General features: G+C 41.9%; 1 protein-coding gene across 2 annotated transcripts in view; it reads left to right on the plus strand.

Annotated features, from left to right (window-relative positions):
- Positions 1 to 26,513, plus strand: part of cap2 (cyclase associated actin cytoskeleton regulatory protein 2) — a 197,309-nt gene that overhangs the window by 9,258 nt on the left and 161,538 nt on the right. For both annotated transcript variants that reach the window (XM_073023997.1, XM_073023996.1), the window contains exon 2: positions 26,200 to 26,333. In XM_073023997.1, the coding sequence (XP_072880098.1) occupies positions 26,210 to 26,333 (124 nt within the window). In that variant the 5' untranslated portion in view covers positions 26,200 to 26,209. The remainder of the gene's footprint in view (positions 1 to 26,199; positions 26,334 to 26,513) is intronic.

The following is a 26,513-nucleotide window of genomic DNA, read 5'->3' on the forward strand; positions in this document are numbered from 1 at the left end:
CTACGAACCCTCTCCAGAGCTAGCACATTTTTTCCTAGATATGGGGTCCAAAACTGTTCTCAATACTCCAAGCGAGGCCTCACCAGTGCCTTATAAAGCCACAGCATTACATCCTTGTTTTTATATTCTAGTCTTCTCGAAATGAATGCTAATATTGCATTTGCTTCCTTTGCTACCGACTCAACCTGCAAGTTAACCACTTGGGAATCCTGCACTAGAACTCGCAAGTCCCTTTGCACCTTGATTTCTGAATTTCTTCCACATTTAGAAAGTAGTTTATACCTTTATTCTCACTTCTAAACTGAATGACCATACATTTCCCTATACTATATTCCATCTATGTCTTTGCCCATTCTCCTAATCTGTCCAAATCCTCCTGCAGCCTCCCTGTTTCCTCAACACTCCCTGCTCCTCCACCCATCTTTCATTTGGCCACAAACCCACCAATTCCGTCATCCAGATCAGTGACGTATAACATAAAAAGAAGCAGTCCCAACACTGACTGTTGTGGAACACCATTATTCATCCTCAGCCAACTCAAAAAGGTGCACATTATTCCCATTCTTTGCCTCCTGCCATTCAGGCAATCTGCTCTCCATGCTAGTATCTTTCTTGTAATACCACGGGCTGTTACCTTGTTTAGCAGCCTCATGTGTGACACCTTGTCAGAGGCCTTCTGAAAATCTAAATACTGATAATGTAAGTACAAACAGTACTTTGAGAACTTGTATTCAATTTCTATATTTATAAAAGTTTCACTTCTCCAGATTTTTTTAAAGTCCAACTAGTTCCCTAATGTCAAATAGGGCTATATGAGTCCAATACTTGAATCCTTACTGTCATTTGAAGTAATCTCACAAGTCGTTTGGTGGTGCGCAGTAATTTGGGAATAGGCACTTAACAGCTGACCAGGCCTGTGGAACGTGCATCTTGTAAGAACACCAGAGTATCGCATCTTCTGGTTCGGTCGTTAACCTGTGTAGCATTTGTTTTCCCTTCAAACCCTGCTTCTGTGTATGCCAGAAAAAGAAACTTGGTAAAATATGATGAAGGAAGAGTTTGAGTAGACTTCAGGAAGAAGTTGGCATAGTGTGAAGCACTACAAGATGAAAATTTTCTGAGTGGCCAAAACTACATTGTTCATGGAGACAGTTTAAGATATTTCCTATAGTAACACCATACTGATCTTTCAAATAAGTCAAGTAAAATAAAATAAAATCATGGTTTTATTTCAGTCGCCTGCTATATTTTAGAGCCATTTGTGGTTGAACACAGAATATTGTAAATTCAGCCCATTTGGAAGTTTTACCCGATGTAGTTTGGTACTATGCAGTTTAGGAAGCTCCATAGTTAGCTATGTGCTGAAGTGAGATACATTCATTGATGTTTTATTTTAAATGCTAGGAAGGAGCAGGCCAGGTGATATACCCATTTGTAAGAGGTCATGGACTGTGAAGTATGTATATTGAATTGGGGAAGCCTGTGCTGAGCTTTGATATCTCCACGTTATCTACACTGCTGATACTTATTGACACCTATTTCATTGTCATTGCTGTTGAAGATAGAGCAACGTGGGGATTTTGCAGCTTCTTGATGCAAGTTATACTGCAGAAAAATGCCCTGTGGCGCACAGTTCCTGAGCCTGTAAATTGCAGGAGCTCTGGAGTATCCTGACCATGGCCATTAAGGCCTTGACACCCAAAATTTTAAAGCAGCGTGACCATGAGATTAATGTAGTTAATTGACCATTTATTTAGTTTGTTTGTTTAGAGACAGCAGCATGAGACAGGCCCTTCTGGGCCAACGAGCTGCACCACCCAGCAACCCACCTGTTTAATCCACAGGACAATTTAGAATGACCAATTAACCTACTAACTGGTCCGTTTCTGTGGGAGGAAACGGGGGCACTTGGATGAAACCCACATGCTTATGGGAAGGATGTACAACGTTCTTACAGAGGATGCCAGAACTGCATTTCGAACTCTGATGCCCTGAACTGTAATGGCTTCACAGGACTGTGGCATCCTTTTGATTTTCCTTGGTGAAATGTGGCATGGTTGTAGTTTTCATAGTGAATTGACATGAATTGCAATTCTGAGCAGGCTTTTGGGTGCTTACACATACAGAGATGTTGTCATCTAGCAAACTATTGGACTGTGGTCAATCTTTTAAATTTAGATTTATAAATGGAATTGTGTAACATCGCTGTCATCTGACAATCCACCCAGTTCAATAAAAAGGGGAGGATATTAGATCAGATCTGACTTGGTGTTTTAATGATAGTGGGAACATGAAAATTTGTCCCTGGAGTTTGTTTGAAATCAGCCATGTTGAAAATCATTTTCCCAGATTTTACACAAAAGAACTGGTGTGGAGTGGAGACCTGTATTACTGACAACATCAGATATATTCCTGGCTTTTGCACATCTGCTTCAGTTGCTGAGGGTGATCAACTGCTTTCAAAAATTTTTAGCTTTTTTGTGAAATGTCAGCAAACATGAAGTGTGGTGCTTTTGTCTTTCACTGCACAGTTCAGGGATGTATAGATATATAATGTGTATGTATGTATGCATGCGTATGTATGTGTATATATGTATGTATTGGATACAGTCCCAGCAGGTCTTTGTCAAGATGGGTTTAAACAGAAGGTTTACTTGTTCAACAAAATCAGTTCTAAAGCTTTGTGGTTAAATAAGATCAGGATTGCAAAACTAAATTAGTGTTGTCTCAAGTTTGCCGTCAGTTAGGTAGAATGGCATTACTCACATTTCCAGTGTTTGTAGCAGTGAGTTATTGAAAATATTGTGCTTCATGTGCATAATGTGAAAAAATGCAGCTCCCTTGTGCATGATGTATTTTGTTATTTTTTAATGCCAGCTTTTATTTCTGTTGTGGATTCCCATCTTCACATTTATAATTGATATTGCGTATGTGCAGTTATGTTTATGTTCCACCAGCTGACTCCCAGTTGGTAGCTCTCTGCGTCTCCTACCCAGGCAGTACGGCAGACAGAGATCTGTATCTCCTAAACCTTGGTTTAGTTTTGCTTTTCTTGAAGTTGACACTTCAGGTGCTTTTCTTTGTGCATTAGAATGTATATGGCTGATTTGTGCTACTTTTGTTGACAGCAGTGATTGAGGTAAACCCATTCAACTGGAAACATTTGATTTCTTTTTGCCCTGATAGTCTCTTGGAAATGTTTAAACATTTAGAGGTGAGGTCTCCATGATATTCAGTGGTGAATTAGTTATCTTTTAGATCTTTTCACAAAATATCAACCTTTAATTGATTTAGTGAAGATCCACCTATGTTCTTCCCCTTGTTAAGTACTTAAAAAATCTTTCCTGTTTCATTTCTCAATTCTCTCCCTTAGTGACATCATCCAGAAGGTCACTGGCTTGACATTTATATTGGTGACACTCAAGTTTAGAAATTAGATTGCTTTAAAATTGGTTTTATATGAAGTATAAATCTGATTTATCTGAAACCACCAGTGATCAAACACTTTTGTGTGTGATGCCCGGTAATAGGCCCGGACGATTCCTGATCAGGTGTGTACTTAATGATATTATTCACAATGTTCAAGTTTTCCCATGGTCTGATGAGGCAAGGCTCGAAGTTCCATGTGGTAAGCACTGTAGAACTGTCTTAAGTAAAAGTAGGGGTAAGCTGTGCTAAGTTCTGCCTTTGTTATTTAAAGGGACACTGCAGACTTTAGGTAATGTCACCCTACCGTGTGTAGGGGCCGTGTATCTGTTCTCCATCTGTTGTACTGTCACACGAGTGGGGGCGTAGTAAAAGCAAAGGGAATAAGTTGTGTTTTCATGCGTATTTCATGGCAATCTGTAGCTTGGGACCAACAGAGGTCATATCTTTGCTGACTGCTGAGATAATGCACAATAATGCTTAATTGTATGTTTGCTAATTTCGACACTTTGGAGTAATCATTGGAGCTGTGGCGTGCCACACAAGTATAACAAGTCCCTGTGGTCAGAGGCAGCTGGCAGTTGTTTGATTTTTGGATCAATTTTGCAGCTACACCTTACTTCAAACTAATTGTAGGCTTAAATACTCTCCAGAGTGTTTTGTGATAGGGCTATACTTCTTGTAGTGTTTAGCTGCTAAAGCACTGGTGAATGGGTTCCTTGGGCTTAGTAATTAGGTGTGGCATATTGGAGGTTGAGGGACCTGGGAAGAGTGATAAAATGCATACACTTGAGCAGACCCTCTGTCTTCAGAGACCCCACATTGTAATGGGACTGTCTGGTGAGCAATGCATTCACCTGAGGCAAGTGATATCCTGTGATGTGACCGTTGGCTGCACAGTCTTGCTTAGACCGCTGTTTCTGCTTGGCACACTTGACCAAGCAGGGAGAGGAGCCAAGAGCGCTGAAAGTGTTGGGTGTCGTTGAATGATGGTGACTGCTGTCGATCTGCAATGAATGACAGACCAGCTGAACAAATACAGGTGTTCTCCCTCCCCCACTTACAAAGGTAGAGCGTTCCTATGAAACCTTTCTCAAGCCAAAATCGCGTAAAGCGAAGAACCGTTAATTGATAAGAGAACAATTTTCGTAAAAGCGAAAATCCTCTTTGTAATGTGAAAACAGGTTACTAATATAGGCCTTTTGTAAAAGCGAAGTGGCGTAAAGCAAACATTCGTAAAGCGGGGGACACCTGTGACCAATACCATTTCTCCCAAATTCTTGCTTCATGCAAGAAAGATCACTCAGCTGCACTACTGCTGAGGTAGTTGTTCCACCGAGGAGAAGGAGGCATGTTGGGCACTGGGATTTATCAGCATTGCTAACATCATCTGATTGGATAGAGCCATTCACTGAACTTACATGTCTACTAGTTATGTCGACTTTTTCAGTTGAAAACATCTCTGCTTCCTCTATGTATATTGGCTGTTGATCATAAGAAAAATATTTTGATTGTGGAAGCTATGTCCTTATTGGCATCCATGATTCTTTCTTCCCAAATATCCTATCAAAAATTTCTGATGATACAAAGCTGTATGCCCATGTGACTTACAAAGAAGACGGAGAGAAGCACTGGGGGAATATTGACAGGCTAAATGGGTACGACAGATGAAATATAAAAATATATAAAAACACAAGGTTGCCTATTATAGTAGAAGAATAGAGAAGTTTTATTTTACAGTGAAGTTGTTTAGGGGGACTTGAAAGATGTTGTGCATGAATCATTATGTACAGTAAGTGATTAACTTGGCTTCACTGCATAGAGATTTGAGTACAAGAGTCTTGTGCAATTATAAAGGTCCTTGATAAGGTCACTTCAGAAATATTGTGAAGACAGCTCACTTCCCAAATTTGGAAAGATAAATGTTTGATGAAGGGAGATGAATGAAAATGTATTTGGTTAATTATCTGAATGGACATTAAACAGACTTGGATCTCCACTCTTTTGGGTTTAGCAGAATGAGAGCTTGGTATAACAGCCTTATGGGGCTTGATAATATGGATACAGCAATGATGCTTCCATATGCTGGAGAGTCTTGAACTTCAGGCCATAGTCTCAGAATAAAATTTTTAAAAAAAAATCAGCCTCCTAGGAGTGTGGTTACAGGATAGGACCTGGCTTTTGGGTTGGAGTATACCCACTGATAAGACCTTCTGGTTGTGTTGGGCCACGTTTTGCTGCCCTGGCTTGGCACTTTTATCAGCCTGAGATCAAATCTGTCATTTAGGACTGAGATGAAAATTTTCTTCACAGAGGAGTTTGTCAGTCTGGAGTTCTGTAGCCAATAGGTTTGTGAAGGGTGGGTCAAGACTGACTGAGAGCTTTATAAATATTACAGGAATAGAGGTGGAATTGGTCAGTGCAGGAAAATGGTACTGAGATAAGAGGTGAGCTATGATATTTACTGTGAAGGATTTTGGCAGTATGTGAATCCATTTTGTTGATGTAAGCAGTACAACAAGTATAGGAAGCATTTAAAATAGCTGGTCTGTCATTCATTGCAAATTAACAACGGCCACCATCATTCACCGACTTCCAGCACTCTTGGTTCCACCCCCCCACCCCCCCGCTTGCCAAGCCTGTCCATAAGCACTGGACAAGCTGTTGACTGTACAATCAGGACACCAGCTTCAGTCCTTTTGTGCCAAGTTTACCTCCTTTTGTGAAAGAGTACCAATGTTCTTGTTACATTTCGTGCCGGGGGTGGGGGGGGGGGGAGGTAGGGGAGACTTCCATGCTTTTGAAGAAGGGTCTTAGCCTGAAAAGTTGACTGCTTGCTCTTTTCCATAGATGCTGCCTGGCCTGCTGAGTTCCTCCAGCATTTTGTGTGTGTTGCTTGGATTTCCAGCATCTGGAGATTTCCTCTTGTTTCCATGGTGTTTCTTTGTTTTGTGGCTATCTGGAAAAGGAAGAATCTCAGAGTTGTATATTGTATAGATACTTTGATAATAAATGAACCTCTAAACTTTGAACCTTGAACAGAAAAAGGAGCTTCTTGTGTTGTATCAAGGAGTAACACCTGAGAGCTATTTCAGTGAATCATAGGATGATGGCATCTCCTTGTTGGCTTAGAATGTGGTTACAGCATGGGACCTGGCTATATGGGTCAGGCTCAGGTTCTGTTAGGCTATGTTGTGTTGGCCTGGCTCAGAACTTTATCCAGGTCAGAATGACATGCATAGTTTTAAGTTTTAAAAAAAACTTTAATTTTGAAAGCATTTATTTCTTGTAACAGGTTTATAGTCCTCACGAAGGGTCTTAGCCCAAAACATTGACTGCTGATTTCAACGGATGCTGCCCGACCTGCTGAGTTCATCCAGCTTTTGTACAGGTTTATAGTGCTGGTTGGCTTAAGTGTGTGTGTGGGGTGGGGGGGGGGGGGAGAGGTTAAGTCTTTAGTCTTGGTTCAGGTTTAGATTTGCTGTGGTTGTGCTTTCATTGTACATTCCAGCAGCCTTCTGCCTTGGATTCCTCAATATTCAGTGATCATGATGAATTTAAATTCACAGGAGCATTTGAATAGGAGGCTTTTCTTAAAGTGATTCTAAAGGGCTCAAAGCCATTTGATAACAATGAAAATGCAGCTTGACCCAGAGATTTACCTTCTTTTGAGCAATGCAGTGTAATGAAGCAAGTAAAAACACAACATTGTGAACAGATTTACCTACACGCCGCCTTTAACTTGTTAAAGCTCCAGTTTAACTCTTCCAAATCAAATGATGTTTAGTAAAGTAAAATACTGAAACCATTTTGCTGTATGTAAAGTGAAGAACCTAAGGAGAAAGCTGTAATTTTAACACAATTCTGTCAGCTGATTCCCTGAAATAACTTGGGATTATTAAAATAGGTCATAAAGTGAAGCATCACAACTTTCAACTAATTCAGGATTTTCAAAATAAAGCAGCAGACGTATAAAGTGAAAACTGGACTGAGGATTACAGTTCTCTTTAGTAACCAAAGGAGTTATGTTTTATAGATTACTTTGTAGTGAACAAGTTCATGAGGGAGAACATAGCTTTCTATTATTTCCAAAGGATATAATTCAGCTTAATGCAACACAAGCACAGTAAGAACTCATGGGTCAGGCAGCTTCTACTTAAGGAAATGTTGATAATTTGGTTTTAGATGCTTTATCTGAACTCCTTTTAACAGGGATCACAGAGAGCAGTGAAAGAGGGCTCACAGAACTCCTTCTCTGAAACAGGAAACTTAAAGTTGGGCAATCCTGAGAGTTTGCAGTGGAGCAATATAATGGACTACAGATGCAGGAATCTGGAGCATCGTCCAAGATCTGAAGGAGCTTAGCTGGTCGGTTAGCATCTATGGTGAGAGGATGCTTAGAGATTAGAGGGGGAGCGGTGAGAAAGGGTGGCATAGAAGAGGATAAAAACTTGTTCTGTAGTTGTTGCCTGACTTAGTGAGTTCCTCCAGAGTATCTGTGTTGCTGCAGATTCCAGAATCTGCAGTAGCTTGTGTCTGTTATTTAGTTTGGTACCTAGTGCCAGATTTTAATCAAACTGAAGGGAAAGTAAATATGTGAAAAAAAATATAAAATTTTGGTTTTAATGATGTGAACTGTTGTTTTGCACATCTTTTTGCATATTAAATTACATTTAGAAAGGGAAGTGAGGGCAAAAGCAAATACTTCCACCCTCAGAAGTTCATGCAAGAGGTGGAAAGACTGTTGCAGTGTGGAATTTTGAGGGAAATTTGCTGAGGGACTTAGATGAAGAATATGATTGGGATGCTGTCATAACCTGATGTGGATACATCACAAGGTGGTTGACAGGTTGTCAGGTCTGGCTGGTTAGTGTGGGGGATGACGAGGAGTTTAGAGCAGTCACTCTCCACGCTCTCAGAAGAAAATGTGCAGAGCCCGGGAGCTATGACCTCTATGTTCTTTATTCTGAGAACAAATTTCAGCACTGCTATTGTTTAGAAAATTGTTTATAATGAAATGAAACAAGGACATAAATAAAAAATCAGGACGTCTGTCTGTAACGTTATACACAATGGTACATTTACCATTTGATAAGCTTGGAGGTGTGTTCGGACGTATTAGTATATGACTGCAGGCTTGCTGCTGGAAGCCTGCTCCCTTTCACTTTGTGTCTGCAGCAATAACCTCTCACCCACAAGAGCTTACCCCAGATATTCCAGCATCTGACGGCTGCACACTGCCAAATAAGGTAGTCTGGAACAGCGAGCTGTGTGGCATGGGCAAGAGTGTCGCTTGAGTGCCCACAGTGTGAATTAAATTGATGACATTTTGCAGGAAGATCGGTAAGGCGAAGAGGTCATTAATATCTTGGACTGACACACTAATGATCTCTCAAGGGTTCAGGGTAGATTGGTGCATTATTTATGAGATGGTAAATGTTCAAGTGAGTCCTCACTTAGGACAAATACAGAATTCTGCTATAATATGATTACATTCCTAAGAAAATTTGCATTACAGAAAGTTCTGTTGTGGCAGAACAGGCACGGTTGCCTTCAAAGCATAGACTTAAACAGGTTTTCTGGATCATGATTGCATTGTAACTAATGCAGCCTATTTGACGCAAATGATGCGTCCCCGCTCCATCAATCGTATTACAACCGATGTGCAGAGTGAAAGTGTGTTATGTTGGAACTGTCCAAGTCAAATTAAATTAAATAGCAAAGTGCATATATGTTATCTATCATAATACTAACTTGAGATTCATTTTCTTGGCGGCATTAACAGGAGAATCAATTTATGAGAATTTATGAAAACTGTACATAAAGACTGGCAAGTAAGCAAGATGCAAAAGAAGAGAAATTGTGCAAAACAAAACCTGAGAATAGGAATTGTAGAGTTCTTGAAAGTGTGTGTAGGTTGCGGAGTCGGCTGAGAGTTGAGGTGAGTGAAGTTATCCACACTGGTTCAGGAACTTGATGGTTGTAGAGTAATAAATATTCCTGAACCTGGTGGTGTGGGACCTTCTGTCTGATGGTAGCAGCAGAGTGCATAGCTTGGATGGTGGGGGCCCTTGAACCATGGCTCAGGGTTTCAGCATTCAAAGTGCAGTCCTGGTGTTCCCTCTAAGAAATTTGTGCTTCCTTTCCATAGAATGCACAGGTTTTCTCCCACGGTCCAAAGGCATAGGCCCTTAATTGGTCATTGTAAGTTGTTCCATGATTAGACTAGGGTTAAATTGGGGGTTCCTTGAAGGGCCAGAAGGGCCTATTCTGTGCTGTATCTAGAAGTAAATAAACGATGAATGCTACTTTTTTTTTGTCAGTGCTGTGTTTGGGTCGGTATGGTAGTGTAGTGGTTAGCACCATGCTTTCCAGTACCATTGACCTGGATTCAATTCCTGCCGCTGCCTGTAAAGAATTTGTATGTTCTCCCTGTGACCGTGTGGGTTTACTCCAAGTGTTCTGGTTTCCTCCCACAGTCCAAAAAGGTACTGATTAGTATGTTAATTGGTAATTATAAATTGTTGCTTCATTAGGCCAAGTTTGAATCGTGCAATGCTGGGCCTGTTTGGCACTTTATCTCAATGGTGGGGAAGGTTTTGTCTATGATGGACTGAGCTGTATCCACCTTTTTACTGTAGACTTTTCGGTTCCTGTGCATTGGTGTTTCCATACCAGGCCACGATGTAAGCAGTTAGGATACTGTCCATTGTGCATCTAGAGGAGCTTGTTAAAGTTTTGGATGACATGCTGAATCTAAGCAAACTTCTAAGAAAGTAGAGATGCTACAGTGCCTTCTTTGTGAATAGCACTTGTGTGCTGGTGCCAGGACAGATCCTCTGATATGAAAACTCCAGAAAATTTAAAGTTACTGACCCTCTCCACCTCCAATTCCCCAGACCTGGCTCATGGACCTCCTGTTTCATCCTGTCATCAATAATTAGCTTTTTGGTTTTGTTGAAGTTGAGTGAGAGGATGTTATGGCACCATTCAAGAAGATTTTCAATCTCCCTCCTGTATGCTGATTTGTCACCACCTTTGATTTGGCCAACAATAGAGATATCGTCAACATGTATATGGCATTGGAGCTGTACTTAGCCTCGCAGTCATAGGTATAAAGCGAGTAGAGCAGAGAGCTAAGCACACAGCCTTGTGGTGCACTTGTGCTGATGGTGATTGTGAAGGTTTTGTTGCTAATCTGTTCTGTCTGGGGTCTGCCAGTAAGAAAATAGTCTCCAGTTGTATAAAGGGGTATCGAGGCTGAGGTCTTGGAGCTTAGTGTATACTTTTGAGGGGATGATAGTGTTGAATGCTGAGCTGTAGTCAGTGAGGAGCATCCAGATGTATACATCTTCATTTTCCAGATGTTCCAGAACTGAGTGAAGGGCCAGTGAGATGGTATCTACAGTTACTTGTGATGGTAGGCAAATTGCAGCAGATCCAGGTCACTCCTCAGGTAGGAGTTGATATGTTTCATGACCAATCTCTCAAAGGACTTCATCACTGTGGATGTAAGGGCTGCTGTGAAATAGTCATTGAAGCAGGTTACCGATTTCTTCTAGAGCACTGGTATGACTGAAATCTGCTTGAAGCAGGAGGTCTAAGCAGGTTTCATACAGCTGAAGCAAGAATTGAAGATGTCTATAAACACATCAGCTTGTTAATTATCACAGGTCTGCTATCTTGAGCCAAATGTTTTCTATGGATTCACCCTCCTGAAGGAGACAGAAATAATGGTCATCCGTGGCTTTGGGGGTTCATGAAGTTGCCTCTATGTTCTGTCAGTCAAAACGAGCATGAAAGAATTGAGCTCATCTGGGTGTGAAGAAGAATGGCCAGTGGAGTTATTGGGGCACAGTCTTTTGACGGTGTTTCTGTAGCAAGCTATTCTTGTTTTTACGAGGTCGAGTTGCTAGCTTGACGCTCAACCCGACTTGAATTAGAACTTGGGATCCTTCGCTCTGGAGTCCAGCGCTGATATTATTGCGCCACCGTGCGGGCTCTGGAAGTGAAAACTTGTTGAAATTTATGTTGCTTGATTTTGCTTTGTAGGAGATTATAGCATTCAAGCTGTGCCACTGCTGTCGAACATCCTCTGTGAATCAACAAACACAAGAAAATCTGCAGATGCTGGAAATCCGAGCAACACACACAAAATGTTGGAGGAACTCAGCAGGCCAGGTAGAAGAGCAATCAATCAACGTTTTGGGCCGAGACTCTTCTCCGCTCTTTTCCATGGATGTGGCCTGGTCCTGCTGAGTTCCCTCAGCATTTTGTGCATGCTGCTTCTGTGATTCAAGTTCAGTTCAGAATTGCCACTTTGCATGTGAGATGGCTTTCCAGACACCATACCTGGACCTCCTTGTGATTTCCTGTATTGCCAGTCTTAAACACCACTGATCTGGTCCTCAGACTGCGAATCTGTTGGTTCGTTTAGAGCTTCTGGTTGGGGAAGACTCTGAATGATTTTGTGGGGACACAGTCGACATTGAGTGTCTTTAAAGTCCGTGACAACTGTGGGGTATTCATTTTGGTCCTCTGAGGCTTTGAACGTGGCCCAGTCCAATGATTTCCATAGCTGCTCCTGTGACCATCTCCATGTTGTCCTCTGGTGTCTTGCTCTTTAGTTTCTGCCTATATACAGGTAGGAGGGAGGATCAGATTTTCCAAAATGGCTGTAGGCGATGTGCTGATAGTAATAGGGCAGAGATTTTTTTCAAGCTACCCTGGTTGAAGTCTCCAGTAAGGAAGTGAAAGGCATCAGGGTTGGCAGTTTCTTCTTTGTTAATCAGGGTATTCAGTGCGTCAAGTGCTAGCTTGACATCTGCCTTTGGCTGTATGTAAACTGTAGTCAGGATCATGGCAGGGAGCTCCCTTGTGAAATAGAATGGTTGGCACTAAATCAGACGTCACCATTGAGGAATCAGAAGTGGGAAGAGTGGAAATTTCAAATTCCTGGGTGTTAGTATCTGAGGACCTAAACTGGTCCCAACTTATCGATGCAGCTAAAAAAGAAGACAATACAGTGGCTATATTTCATTAGGAGTTTGAGTAGATTTGATATGTCACCTAAAACTCTCTCAAATCTCTATGGACGTGCCGTGGAGAGCATTCTAAATGGCTGCATCACTGTCTGGTATGGGGTGGGGCTGCTGCACGGGATCAAAGTAGGTTGCAGAGAGTTGTAAATTCAGTCAGCTCTATTGTGGGTACTAGCCTCCGTAGTACCAAGACATCATCAAGGAGCGGCGCCTCAAAAAAGGCATCTATCATTAAGGATCCCCCCCACCCAGTGTAATTCACATTTCCCCCCCCCCCCTATGTTTTCATGTGTTGCATTGTACTGCTGCCACAAAGTTAACACATTTCATGACGTATGCCGGTGATATTAAACCTGGCTCTGAGACGTTCCAGGTCAGGAGGAGAAGAGAAAGTCAAGACCGCTGTGTCCGAGCCCCAGGATGAGTCTATCATGGAGCATACGTTGCTGCCTGTGCCCTTTTCTGATGCTGCCATGCGGTTGATCTGGTGGATTGAGAACCCCCTTGGGCTGCAGCGCCATATGTAGGGGGTTGAGCCAGGTCTCAGTGAAACAGAGAATGCAGCAATCCCCCATTTCCTTCTGATACAGCAATCGTGCCCTTGGGTCCTCTGTCTTGCTCTCTGTACATTGGCTAGGAGAATGCTAGCTAGCAGTGGTCGTGATCTCCATCCCTTCAGCCTGACTTGTTTTCTGTCCTGCTGTCCTCGATTTCTATGGCAGACATCCAGCCACTTCCTGGGAATCGAGTTCGCCAAGTCCTTCAGAAGATAGTAAAATCACTGGTGCATTTAGGCGGTTTAAAAGTGTGTCTCTTAAAGGGAAATTACAGGATGCTGGTTGCAGTGATAACAGTCCAGAAGATGTACTTCACCAGTGCCATTTTAAATGCTTTTGAGTATGTAACTCAAGCTGTGCATCATTACAGTACTACATGCATTGCAATACCTCTCTTGCAGACTATACCTCTGCCACTGTGTTTGTGCGTATGCCTTCCCAGAACATTCAGTTGTTCTCTTTAATCACTGTGCAGCATAAAGCCGAGAGTAATGTCATCTCTCACTTGGTTGTCACCTGCCGCAGGGAGATCCCAGGTCAGAGGTTATGTCGATGGGCGAAGTGGTTGATGTGGACGTGGTGAGCTGAAGGGTCCATTCTGCACTGTGACTGTGCCATAGAAACCTGTCCTTAGACCACTGGCATTTTGTCCTGTAGTTCTGGTACTTGCATGGAGTGTTGTTTTGTTGAGGCTCAGCTGCTGTGGTTGGAGTTCAGGCGGTTGTGAGGAGCCAGGTGAGTTAGAGGATGGCCCTCATCTTCAAGCGTTAAATCACCTTACAGTAGAAACGTGTGGCTGTGTGAACTCCCTCCATGTAAGTAATAAAGCACGCTATAAGTAACTACAATGGCATATTTACTCTTTTGCTCTCTCCTCTTTCAATAACATCCAGTGTTCCGTTTGCTTTCTAATTGCCTGTTAACTTTGCACGTAAGCTTCTGTGTGCAAGGATACCCAAGTTTCTCTGATTACTAACTCCTGTAATTTAAAACATATTTTTCCCCCAGAAGCTGGATGACCTCACATTTTTCTACGTTAGAACTTGGGACAGCATAGGTATAGGCCCTTCAGCCCATTATGTTGTGCTGAACTAGTTAAGCTACGGATGCGTAATTTAATAATGCACTCACCCCTCCCTTCTGCGTGCACATGGTCCATATCCCTCCATTCTCTGTATATGAACACAAGCTCTGTGTGTATGAATTAGACCCTCTCAAAGGCTTCTGTTATATCTTCCTCTACCATCAGTCCTAGCCCAAGCATTCACCACTTTGTGTATAGTTAAAAAGAACTTTCCCCTCCTTACCTTAAATGCACCTGGAGAAGGATGAGCTCTGCCAGGTTTCAGATGCCCAAGACAAACGGTACGACGAGCAATCACCAAAAAGATCAGTGCAAAAAGCTTGTCATGACGGCACTCCGACAACTCCACCAGGAGTTAAGGACAGACGGACACGCACACCATACCTTCCAGTATTAGACATTTCAACCGTGGGAAAAGATAATCAACTGTCTACTCTACCTATTCTACTCTACTCTAGCTCCATCGTTCCCACAATCCTGATTGGTAGGTTACAGAACCTGGGCCTCTGTATCTCCCTCTGCAATTGGATTCTTGACTTGCTAATCAGAAGACCACAATCTGTGTGGTTTGGTGATAATATCTCCTCCTTGCTGATGATCAACAGTACTGCACCTCAGGTGTGTGCTTAGCTAATTGCTCTACTCTTTCTATATCCATGGTTGTGTGGCTAGGTGTAGCTCAAATACCATCTATAAGTTTGATGATCCAACCATTGTTGTTAGAATCTCAGGTGGTGACAAGAGGGTGTACAGGAGTGAGATATGCCAACTAGTGGAGTGGTGCTGCAGCAACAACCTGGCACTCAACATCAGTAAGACGAAAGAGCTGATTGTGGACTTCAGGAAGGGTAAGAAGTGGAGAGAGTGAGCAGTTTCAAGTTCCTGGGTGTAAAGATCTCTGAGAACCTAACCTGGTCCCAATATTTCGATGCAGCTATAAAGAAGGCGAGACAGCAACTGTACTTCATTAGGAATTTGAAGAGACCTGGTACGTCAATAAAACACTCAAAAACTTCTATAGATGTACCATGGACATCACTGTCTGGTATGGGGGGTGGGGTGGGGGTGGGGCGCTACTGCACAGAGCCGAAAGAAGCTGCAGAGGGTCATAAATGTAGTCGGCTTCATCTTTGGCATTAGCTTATAAGATACCCTGGGCATCTTCAAGGAGCGTTGTCTCAGAAAGGCAGCATCCATTATTAAGGACCCCCAGCACCCAAGGCATGCCCTTTCCTCATTGTAGGAGGTACAGAAGCCTGAAAGCATATACTCAGCGATTCAGGAACAGCTTCTTCCCCCTCTGCCATCCGATTCCTAAATGGACATTGAATCTACGAACACTACCTCACTTTTTAAAGATATTATTTCTATTTTTGCACAATTTTAATCTATTCAATATACATATACTGCAATTGATTTACTTTTTTCCTTCTATATTATGTATTGCATTGAACTGCTGCTAAGTTAACAAATTTCACGATGCATGCCAGTAATGATAAACCTGATACTGATTCTGACCTGTGCCTCTCATAATTTTAATAAACTTCTATCAAGTCTCCCTTCATTTTCTGCTGTTCCAGAGTATATAACCCCACTTGATCCTATCTGCCTTCTTATCTAGGCAGCATCCTGCTAAACCTCCAAAACCTCCACGTCCTTCGTATAGTGGGTCGACCAGAATTCTATTCCATCTTCCGCGATTTCCCATTCACGAACTTCTATCACTCTGAAGTTTCTCTTTCTGCATCCTTCTCCTAATCTACACTGGAATTCGCTCTTCTTATTATCGGCTTCAATCAGAGAAAGCAAAGGAAGAAAAGCATTGTTTTTCCTTCTCTGCATATCTGCTCGGCAAGGATAGTAGAGATCCCAGACAGTGTAGTGAAATGCTCCTCTTGCAGAGTGTGGGAAGGCAGCGAGACCTCCAGTGTCCCCGACGGTTCCGACTGCGAAAAGTGCATCCAGCTGCAACCTCTAACAAACCACGTTAAGGAGTTGGAGCTGGAACTGGATGAACTCCAGATCATTTGGGAGGCTGAGGGGGTGATAGATAGGACAAATAGAGAGGTAGTTGCACCCAAGGTGCAGGACACAGGAGAATGGGTGACAGTCAGGAAGGGAAAAGGGGTTAAGGAGTCAGTGCAGAGTAGCCCTGTGGCCATCCCCCTCAACAACAGGTATACTACTTTGGATGCTGTCAGAGCAGGTAACCTAACAGAGGAGAGTCATGGTGGTTGGGTTTCTGGTATTGAGTCTGCCTTTGTGACTTTGAGGCTGCAAAGCATTCAGGCTCTCACGACGAGACTATGTAACCATTTCTTCCCCCAAGCTATCAGACTCCTCAATACCCGAAGCCTGGACTGACACCTTGCCCTATTGTCCTGTTTATTATTTATTGTAATGCCTGCACTGTTTTTGTGCACTTTATGCAGTCCTGTGTAGGTCTGTAGACTAGCGTAGCTTTCTCTGTGTTTTTTTTATGTAGTTCAGTCTAGTTTTTGTATTGTGTTATGTAACACAATGGTCCTGAAAAACGTTCTCATTTTTACTATGTACTGTACCAGCAGTTATGGTCGAATTGACAATAAAAGTGACGACTTGAGAAGGGAAGTGGGGAGAAGAGAAACTGTGATGATAGAGGAATGGACAGAAGATTCTGTGGGTGAGAACAAAATTCCTGGGTGGTATGTTGCCTCCCAGGTGCCAGAATCTGGCATATTTTGGATTGAGTCCTCAGCATTCTTAAGTGGAATGAGGAACATCCAGAAGTCAAGATCCAGTAGGTACCAATGACATGGGTGAAGCGAGTGACAAGGTGCTGCATAGGGAGTTAACAGAGTTAAAGGGCAGAATCTCCAGGGTTGTGATCTCAGGACTGCTACCTGTGCCATGTGCTAATGAGGCTAGAACTAGGAAGATATTATACTGTGTAGTTTAATACTTGTCTAAGGAGTTGGTGTACAAAGGAGGACATAAGATTTTTGGGTCATTGGGCTCTCTTCCAAGGAAGATAGGACCTCTACAGAAGGACTGGTTTGCACCTGAACTAGAAGGGGACTAATATCGTAAAGGGAAGGTTTGTTAATGCTGCATGGAGGGGTTTAAACCAGAGTTGCAGGGGGATGGAAATGGAGTGCCAGAATAGTTTGTGCAGAGGTTGTGGAGGTAGATGTTGGTTAGGAATCAGAAGGTTGAGAGCATGGTGGGACCAGTGTGCTGAGCTGCATATATTTCAATGCAAGAAGTATCGTAGGAAGATGAGGTAGCTGATTTACAAACTGAAGCAATGTGTAGTCAGGGCTGTTGATAGGGCAAAATTCCAGTCAACAGGATGAGTTGCACCTTAAAAGGTGGACAAAATCAAAAGGGGTGAATACAGGACTGAAGTTGTATCTGAATGTTCACCGTGTACAGAATAAGGTAGATGAGCTTGTAGCCCAGTTGCAGATCGGCAGGTATGATGATGTGGGTATCACTGAATCATTAGTGTCAAAAGGATAGGTAGGGGGGTGGTGTTGCTCTTTTGGTTTAAAAAGCATGAAATCAAGTCATTAGAAAGAGGTGACATAGGGTCAGAAGGTGTTGAATAGAGTGTGGATAATACTAAGGAACTGCAAGGGTAAAAACTCCCTGATGGGAATTGCATACAGACCCCCAAAGGATGTGGCCTACAAATTTCAACGGGAGATGGAGAATGCATGCCAAAAGGGCAATGTTACAAAAGTTGTGGGGGATTTCAATATGCAGGTAGATTGGGAAAACCAGATTGGTGCTGGATTATAGGAGGAAGGAATTTCTAGAGTGCCTACGAGATGGCTTTTTAGAGCAGCTCGTCGTTGAGCCCACTAGAGGATCAATTGTTCTGGATTGGGTGTTATGCAATGAACCAGAATTGATCGGATAGCCTAAGGTAAAAGAACCCTTAGGGGAAAGTGATCATAATATGATCAAATTCACCCTGAAATTTGAGAAGGAGAAGCGAAAGTCAGATGTATCAGTATTACAGAGGCATGAGAGAGGAGTTGGCCAGAACCAATCGGAAAAGAACACTGGCAGGAATGATAGCAGAGCAGCAATGGCTGGAATTTCTGGAAGTAATTCAGAAGGCACAGGAGAAATACATCTCAAAGAGGAAGAAGTATTCTAAAGGAAAGGTGACACAGCCGTGACTAATAAGAGAAGTCAAAGCCAATATAAAAGCCAAAGATTGCAGTTAACCTGCATATAATACAGCAAAACTTAGTGGGAAGTTGGAGGACTGGGAAGCTTTTAAAAGCCAACAGAAGGCAACTAAAAAAGTCATAAGTAATTAAGAAGGCAAAGATGGAATACGAAAGTAAGATGATCAACACTATTAAAGAGGATACCAAAAAGTGTACATAGTGTAAAGGAGAGGCAAGAGTGGATATTGGACTGCTGGAAAACTATGCTGGAGAGGTAGTAATGGAGGTAAATGAAATGATAGATAAACTGAATAAATATTTTGCATCAGTCTTCACCCTGGAAGATACTAGGAGTATGGTGGAAGTTTCAGGTGTCAGTGGTCATGAAGTGGGTAAAGTTACTATTACTAGGGAGAAGGTTTTGGGGAAACTGAAAGGTCTGAAGGGAGATGAGTCACCTGGATCAGATGGTGTACACCCCTGAGTTCTGAAAGGGGTGGTTGAAGAAATTGTGGAGGCATTAGTAATGATCTGTCAAGAATCACTGGATTCTGGAATGGTTCCATAAGTCTGGAAAATTGCAAATGTCACTCCACTCTTCAAGAAGGGAGAGGCAGAAGAAAGGAAGTTATAGGACAGTTAATCTGACCTCAGCGGTTGGGAAGATGTTAGAGTCGATTATTAAGGGTGAGGTTTCAGGTTACTTGGAGGCACGTGATAAAATAGGCCATAGTCAACATGGTTTCCTCGAGGGAAAATCTTGTTGGAATTCTTTGAAGAAATAACAAGCAGGAGAGGGAAAGGAGAATGTTGATATTGTATGCTTGGATTTTCAGAATCCTTTGATAAGGTGCCATACGTGAGGCTGCTTAACAAGTTACGAGCCCATACTATTACAGGAAAGATGGATAGAACAGTGGCTTATTGGCAGGAGGCAAGGAGTGGGAATAAAGGAAGCCTTTTCTGGCTGGCTGCTGGTGACTAGTGGTGATCCACAGGGATCTGTTGGAACCAATTCTTTTTTTACGTTATATGTCAGTGATTTAGATGATGGAATTGAAGGCCTTGTTGAAATGTTTGCAGATGATAAGATAGATGGAGGGGCATGTAATTTTGAGGTAGTAGAGAGGCTACAGAAGGATTTAGACAGATTAGGAGAATAGGCAAAGAAATAACAGATGGAATACTGTGTTTGGAAGAGTATGGTCATGCACTTTGGTAGAAAAAAATGAAAGGCTATTTTTTAAATGGAGAGAAAATTCTTAAAGCTGAGGTGCAGAGGGACTTGGAAGTTGTTGTGCAGGATTCTCTGAAGGTTAATTTGCGGGTTGAGTCCTTGTGAGGAAGGCAAATGCAGTGTTCATTTCATTTCAAGAGGATATAAAAGCAAGGATGTAATGTTGAAACTTTATAAAGCACTGATGAGGCCTCACTTGGACTATTATGAGCAGGTTTGGGGCCCCTACCTTCAAAAGAATGTACTGAAACTGGAGAGGGTTCGAAGGAAGTTCATGAAAATGATTCCAGGATTGAATGGCTTGTCATATGAAGAGCGTTTGATGGCTCTGGGCCTGTATTCGCTGGAATTCAGAAGAATGAGGTGTGACCTAATTGAAACCTTTCAAACTGAGCTGATGTGCAGAGGATGTTTTCTATGGTGGGAGAGTCTAAGACCAGAGGTGACAGCTTCAATAGAGAGGCGTCCTTTTAGGATGGAGGTGAGGAGTTTATTTAGCCAGAGAGTGGCGAAACTGTGGAGGGGGTATGTATTTTTAAGGCAGAGGTTGATTGGTCAGGGCATGAAGTGAGAAGGCAGGAGGTTGGGGCTGAGAGGAAACTTGGATCAGTCATGATAAAATGGCGAAGCAGATGGCCTAACTCTGGTCTAAGTTAAAGTTAAAAGTCTGTCCTGAGCCTTTGTGGCTCATCAGGCCGGTGCTTATGCCAGTTTCTGTGACGTGAAGCGATTGAGAGTACGACAATCTCCCCCCGGATAGGACGCCAGTCGATCGTGAGGTTAACCCCCAGCATTTTGCCGGTACCCATTTTCAGCTGGGTGGAGTGGAGCACTGTGTGGTTAAGTGCTCAAACTCACGACCTTCAGATCACTAGTCCAATGCCTTAACCACTTGGCCACGTGCCACAACTATGGTCTAAGTAGTGAAGCTAAATTTGGTACCTCCTAATCTTTCAACTGTTCTGGAGTCTGCCATTTTGGAAAATGGCAATGTGTGTATCCACTGTCTACCTTTCAAAGTCTTAAAGCGAATTATTGACTTTACTTTTACCCCTATTAAACTAATGCTGATTTCCACTATTTTGTTGCTTTCCACTATTTCCAAAATATTCGTTTACTTTCTCTGCTCTTTTGTTATTTCTCAAGATATTTTTCCATCTGTGTGTAAGGAACCGACATTCACTTCTAGTGTTAGTTTTCTCTTTATACTGCTATTGAAACTTTTGTAATCTATTTTATGCTTTGTGAATGATTATTCTTGTATTCTGTTTCCTGTATTTTTGTATAAGGAAACCTCATCAATTTCTCAGTCCTCTCTCTTCCCCCCCACCTCTCCAAATTCTGAAGTCTTCCCTTTCCTCAAGCTTAAATTTCTTTTGGTAATGTAGTTCAGTCAAATATTATTTTCTGTTGTTGTCTCTTTTTTTATCTTAAAGGGATGTATATTTGATGTAAGATAGAATGTATTAAAGATTTTTTCAATAAATTGTTTGCGAGTAAAGATTTGTTACTTTAATGTTATACTATCTGTGCTGCAGCAGTCCATTTTCTTTGCCCATATTGCAACTTCACATCTGTTTGTGGTTGATACCAAGATTGGTGTAGTTGTAAATTGTGTAGCAGACTGGCAAAGAATACAGTGCAATATGGATCAGTTACAGATAAAGGCAGAGAAATGGCAGATGGAATTTAACCCAGATAAATGTGAGGTGTTGCACCTTGGTAGGGCAAATGCAAGGAGACAGTACACTGTTCAGGGCAAGATCCTTAAGTGCTGCTGAGCAGAGAGATCTTGGAATCCAAGTTCATAGCTCCTTGAAAGAGGCTACACTGGTTGATTTGGGTGGTTAAGAATGCCTGCTTTTATTAGTCAAGGCATTGTGTCAAAAGCCAAGAGGTTGTGTTGCAACTTGAGCCTCAGCGTGGACAAGACCAAGGAGATGATTGTGGACTTCAGGAAGGTGCAGGCTGACCCCTCTTCATGGGACATCACTGCTCTGTAGAGAGTTAGGAGCACCCAGTTCTGGGAATGAACAGAACAGATGATCTCACCTGGTCCTTTACCATCATCTCTTTGGTCAAGAAAGTACAGCAGTATCTCCACTTTCTGAGGAGATGGGGGCGAATGAGCCCCTCCTCCAATTTTAGCCAGTTATTACAGGTGCACCATCATGAGTGTCCTGACCAGCTACATCTCTGTCTGATAGGGGAATTGTAAGGCACCTGACTCAAGTCCCTACAAAGGATTGCAAGGACAGCTGAGAGGATCCATTGGGTTCTGTCTTCCACATTTATCTTTCCATATTTATCAGGAGTGTTGGCCAGAAGGAACTACAGCCCACTAATCAGTGGATTCAGATGAATCAAGGACAATGGGAGTAAACAAGAAGAACTACAGTCTAGAGATGTGTATTCAGATGAATCAAGGACAGTGGGAGCAGACAAGCCAATTGCCTTTGTTTTACCCCCATTTTGTGGACTGTGAACTGATTCTTGCTCTGGTGTAATCTAATCAGAGCATTGACTGTGAACACAAGGAGCTTCAGCTAATGACCTGCTACTCCTGAAACCACTCTTAGATGAGTAGTTATTTATTATGTAAAGTGGCAGATTTAGCACAGGAGTGATCTGTAATCTCGTCAGACTCAGTGTCTGGGTCACCAAGTTTTGACTGGTTTGAACCAGTCAGAGTTGAAAGGAACAAAAGCACGAGGATGGGCAACAGAAGCCATGGAACAATGCTGGTTGTAGCCCTGGACTAGAGCCATTAAGAAGGTGACCCTGGTAGGTCAGGTGACTGAGACAATGGGATGGAAATCCATCAGCTCAACTGGTGAGGAACACTCTTAAGAGTCAGGTGCTCCAAATACATAACAGCGACGACAGACTCCTCAGCAACCATCGTGGATAAGGAGGATGCACGAGGAACACCTGGCCAGCATGAACTCCTTTCCTGACTAACTTTGCTCCTTATTGACTTCATGGAAGGTCAGGGGATTGTACTGGGGGTGCACACAAGTAGTTAGTAAAAGTAGTGCTTTTTAGTTGAGACAATAAAGGTTGCTTGTCGGTAAATACAGATTCTCTCTGTGCCTCTCTGATCATTGTTACTAAGGGGTAGATCCCTATAACAGGAGCACTGCATACAAAGGGCACTTAGCAATGTCAGTGATCCTTCCCATCTGTCCAATGATCTCTTTGAGCCCCTACCATCAGGCAGGAGGTACTGTAGCAGGACAAAAACTGTTAGGATTGGAATCAGCTTCTTTGTCTGGGCCATAAGACTCCCTGCCTCCACAGATGAATCTTATGGGCTTATCATGTATGAAGCATCAGTTGCCTTATACTGTGTACTTATTAATTTGTATCATATATGCACCTTATTTGTGGTAATATTACTTTGTTATGTGTGTGAGTTATATATACTGTTGTGCACCTTGGTCCAGAGGAATGTTGTTTCATTTGGCAGTATGCATGTGTACAGTTGAATGACAAATTAATTGAACTTGAGTTTGAGGTGACTGAATTGATTTCAGATTTAGGTAATACGTTATCAATTTGGCTGCTGTGGTCTTGCGAGGTCGTACATTAAAGTTCCGTGCACATTTCTCAATGTTATTAGATTTCTAATGAATTTTGTTAGAGATAGTGGATGTACAGAGTCTGGTTGTAACTGGTGATCTATTCGACAGGCAGCAAACCTCTGCCTGTAATCAGCCTCTAAAAGGACTCAATTTGAAGTAACAGACACAAAATGCTGGAGGAACTCAGCAGGCATATGCGGAAATGAATAAACAGTCAACATTTCAGGCTGAGACCATTTCAACCCTAAATGTCAACTTGAACACTTGACTTGAAATGCTGACTATCCATGTCCCTCCATACATGCTGCCTGATCTATTGAGTTCCTCCAGCTCAAGGTTTTGCTCTAAGAATTAGTTTTGATGGGGAAGCCATTGAATATTATGATTGGAGTCAGGAAAAGTATCAAAACTGTTCTGAGTGTTAATCTAGGTATTCAGATGATTTTCATAGGCATAGAATGCATCTCACTGATGGAAAAAGGTAGTATACTAATAGAACTCATCCATTAGCAGTTTCAAAATATCTGGAAGGTGATTTCTTTAAATAGTTTTTCAGAGACAGTTTAACTAATTTGGATGATTGCTTTTAGTAGGAGCCTTGATGCTCTTGAGTCTGGCCTTGCAAGCAGCACTGTGGCTACTGTGCTCACACGATGAATGCACTCAAAGCTGTTCAGATAGAGAGAGAAAATGTTATTTGAATGGTATTTGGGAATGTTGCTGGCTTTTGACTTGGGAAGAGTAAAGCTATCTAAATTCTTTAACATCTGGAGACAAATAACAGTTAATTTATTAGTCATATTTTAACTCTCCTCTTATGAGAATGAATGAAATGCATTAAACGAGTGACCAAGGTTTAAATGTTATTTAGCAAAGCTTAGTTTACCAACTTAAATAATAACCCTTTTGAATTTGAGTATATTATGACAAAATAGAAAGAAAAATTCATTAATTCTTATATGACAGTATGCAACTAATTTGGTAATTTATCTGGATAAACTACCAAATTGGTTGTACAGGTATATGATGATAGACATTCTATTTGCTCTGTTGTCTCTCAGAATTAGTTGTACAGATCTAAAGGTGGTTGGGGGTAGGCTGGAATTACCTGATTTATGAACAGGTTCCATCCAGTGCTTGAACCTTCACTCCCCCCACCCCCATCAAAGATGGTCAGTTTGTATTTCTGTTGCGCTGGAGAATAGATATCAATATTGTTCTGAACGTCAACGGAATACTGTGTTCTTGGAGATGGTAAAAACCAATCATCCGTTTAAATATTTCTAAGCCAAGATGTAATGGAGGAGGATGCTAATAGTTTGATCATTTAGAAAAGTTAACGACTTCAGGATCCAGGAGCCAAGACATTTTTGTCTTTGGACTCCAGGAGAAAGCCTTTTATAATTAATGTTGTTTGCACCGTTAGGATGCTGCTTTCTCTATAATAACATCCTTGTTCTTTAATAGCATGCAAGATCTTGGCAACTTGCCAATTTATTAATTTTGCTTTTAAAGCAAGTCTGTAGATGAGAGCAATGCTAGGAAGCTCTGTATTGGATGATACCTCAGCAATGTTTTCAGATTCTCTTTTTTTTAAAATCCTCCTTAAAATTCAGTGATATACTAGAAAACAATATTGATTTTAAAAAAATTCTTTCATCTTAACATAGCTTTTTTTGGTGACTGTTATAATAAATTTCTACCTGAGGCAATGATATTAAAGATTACTAATCTGCTCTTTATCTGATTATGAACAAATTCCAGTGCTTGAACCTGTAGCATTAGGTATCTATTAATAACTGAGCAATTGTATTCCTTCAAAAGGCAGTAATAATAAATGCATTTTATGATCTCCTGGTTTTCATGCTTTCATTTAACAAAAACGATAAAGTTTAGCACTACAATATATTCAGATTCAGTTTATTGTCATTTAGAAACCACAAATGCAATGCATTTTAAAAAATAAGACAACGTTCCCCCAGAATGATATCACAAAAGCATGTGACAAAACAGACTACACCAGAAAATCCACGTAACGTTTGGCAATCCCCGATCCAGAGTCTGGAGAGGCTTCTGCGTATTAATATCGCGCTACCGTCTAGCGCGTTCCCCGGAAAGGAGCTCCAAATCCACCAGAGAAAAACAAGACCAAAAACTAAAACTACAAGACCTGCACAAAACCACATAATTACAACATATAGTTACAACAGTGCAAACAATAGCATAATTGATGATAAACAGACTATGGGCACAGTAAAAATAGTCCAAGATGTTAAAGGACTGCAAGTTCAAAAGAAATCACCACAGTTTCCACAAGTCCCCAGGGTCCCGACAGACTCGCCATCCCATGCCAGCGGCAGAAGGGAATACCCCCGCTGTGGACTTCCAAGGCACCGCCTGACTCAGCCTCGCAGACGCAGTACACAATGGAAACTCCGTCGAAACCAGCCTCGCAGATGCAGCACACACCGAAAGCGACCCGAGTCCGTCGAGCCGACGACCATCCCCTCCGGCACAGCTTCTCCGAGCACCTCTGCCTCTGCCGAGCGTATTAAGACGGCCCCGCCAATGGCCATCGGCGACGCGACCCCGAGGACTGGGGGCCTGTTCTTCCCAGCAGAGTCCCGGACCTCACAGCAGCAGCAGCAACGAAGAAGGTCTTCCTGGAATTTCCCGATTTTCCTCCGTGCTCCCATGTCCGTTTTCAATCAATTATGATTGCACACGGCACCCCACTTCACAAATAACAGATAATCAGTTCCGGAGTGGCCGCCGCAAGCTGTGTCGCGCTGCCATCTTGGAAGATGACAATATATATGTAATCAAATTCATGGAAATGTTTGTTCTGTAAGGAATGGAACCTGTTAAATAATGTAAAATGTGGGCCCCTGCCGATATTTTCCCACTATTCTCAGTCCATGATGCAAGGAGATTTTCACAATTGGAGGCTATGTTTATTTTAATATCTTTGTTTGAGCATAGTTTCATATATTGGGTAATTGTATTGCTTAAGAGTAAACTGTGTCCTTTTATTACATAAGCATATAACATATTCCTAATATTAATCACCTGGCATGCTCGTTTCATATTTTGTATATTTCTTTCAGAATATCCATAATGGCTGAGTTAGAGGACTTGGTGGAACGATTGGAGAAATCTGTGGAAAGACTGGAGTTAGCATCTTTTAAAGTACCGGGTGTTCTGCCCTCTGGTTCTAATGCAATGAATGGAGACAATGGAGGTACTTTGCGGGAAATCTTGCATTCATGCTTGTATAATTATTAATGACTAGAGAATGACTTAAACTAGTTGTCCAAATAACTGGGAAAAGGGGTGAGGTTTTTTTTAAAAGGAGATTATTTTAAAGATCTGTATAGCACTACTGAAAAGATAGAAGCAGCAGATTCAGAACAAACATTCA

The sequence above is a fragment of the Hemitrygon akajei genome, chromosome 20 (genome assembly GCF_048418815.1).
Source record: "Hemitrygon akajei chromosome 20, sHemAka1.3, whole genome shotgun sequence".
Lineage (NCBI taxonomy): Eukaryota > Metazoa > Chordata > Chondrichthyes > Myliobatiformes > Dasyatidae > Hemitrygon > Hemitrygon akajei.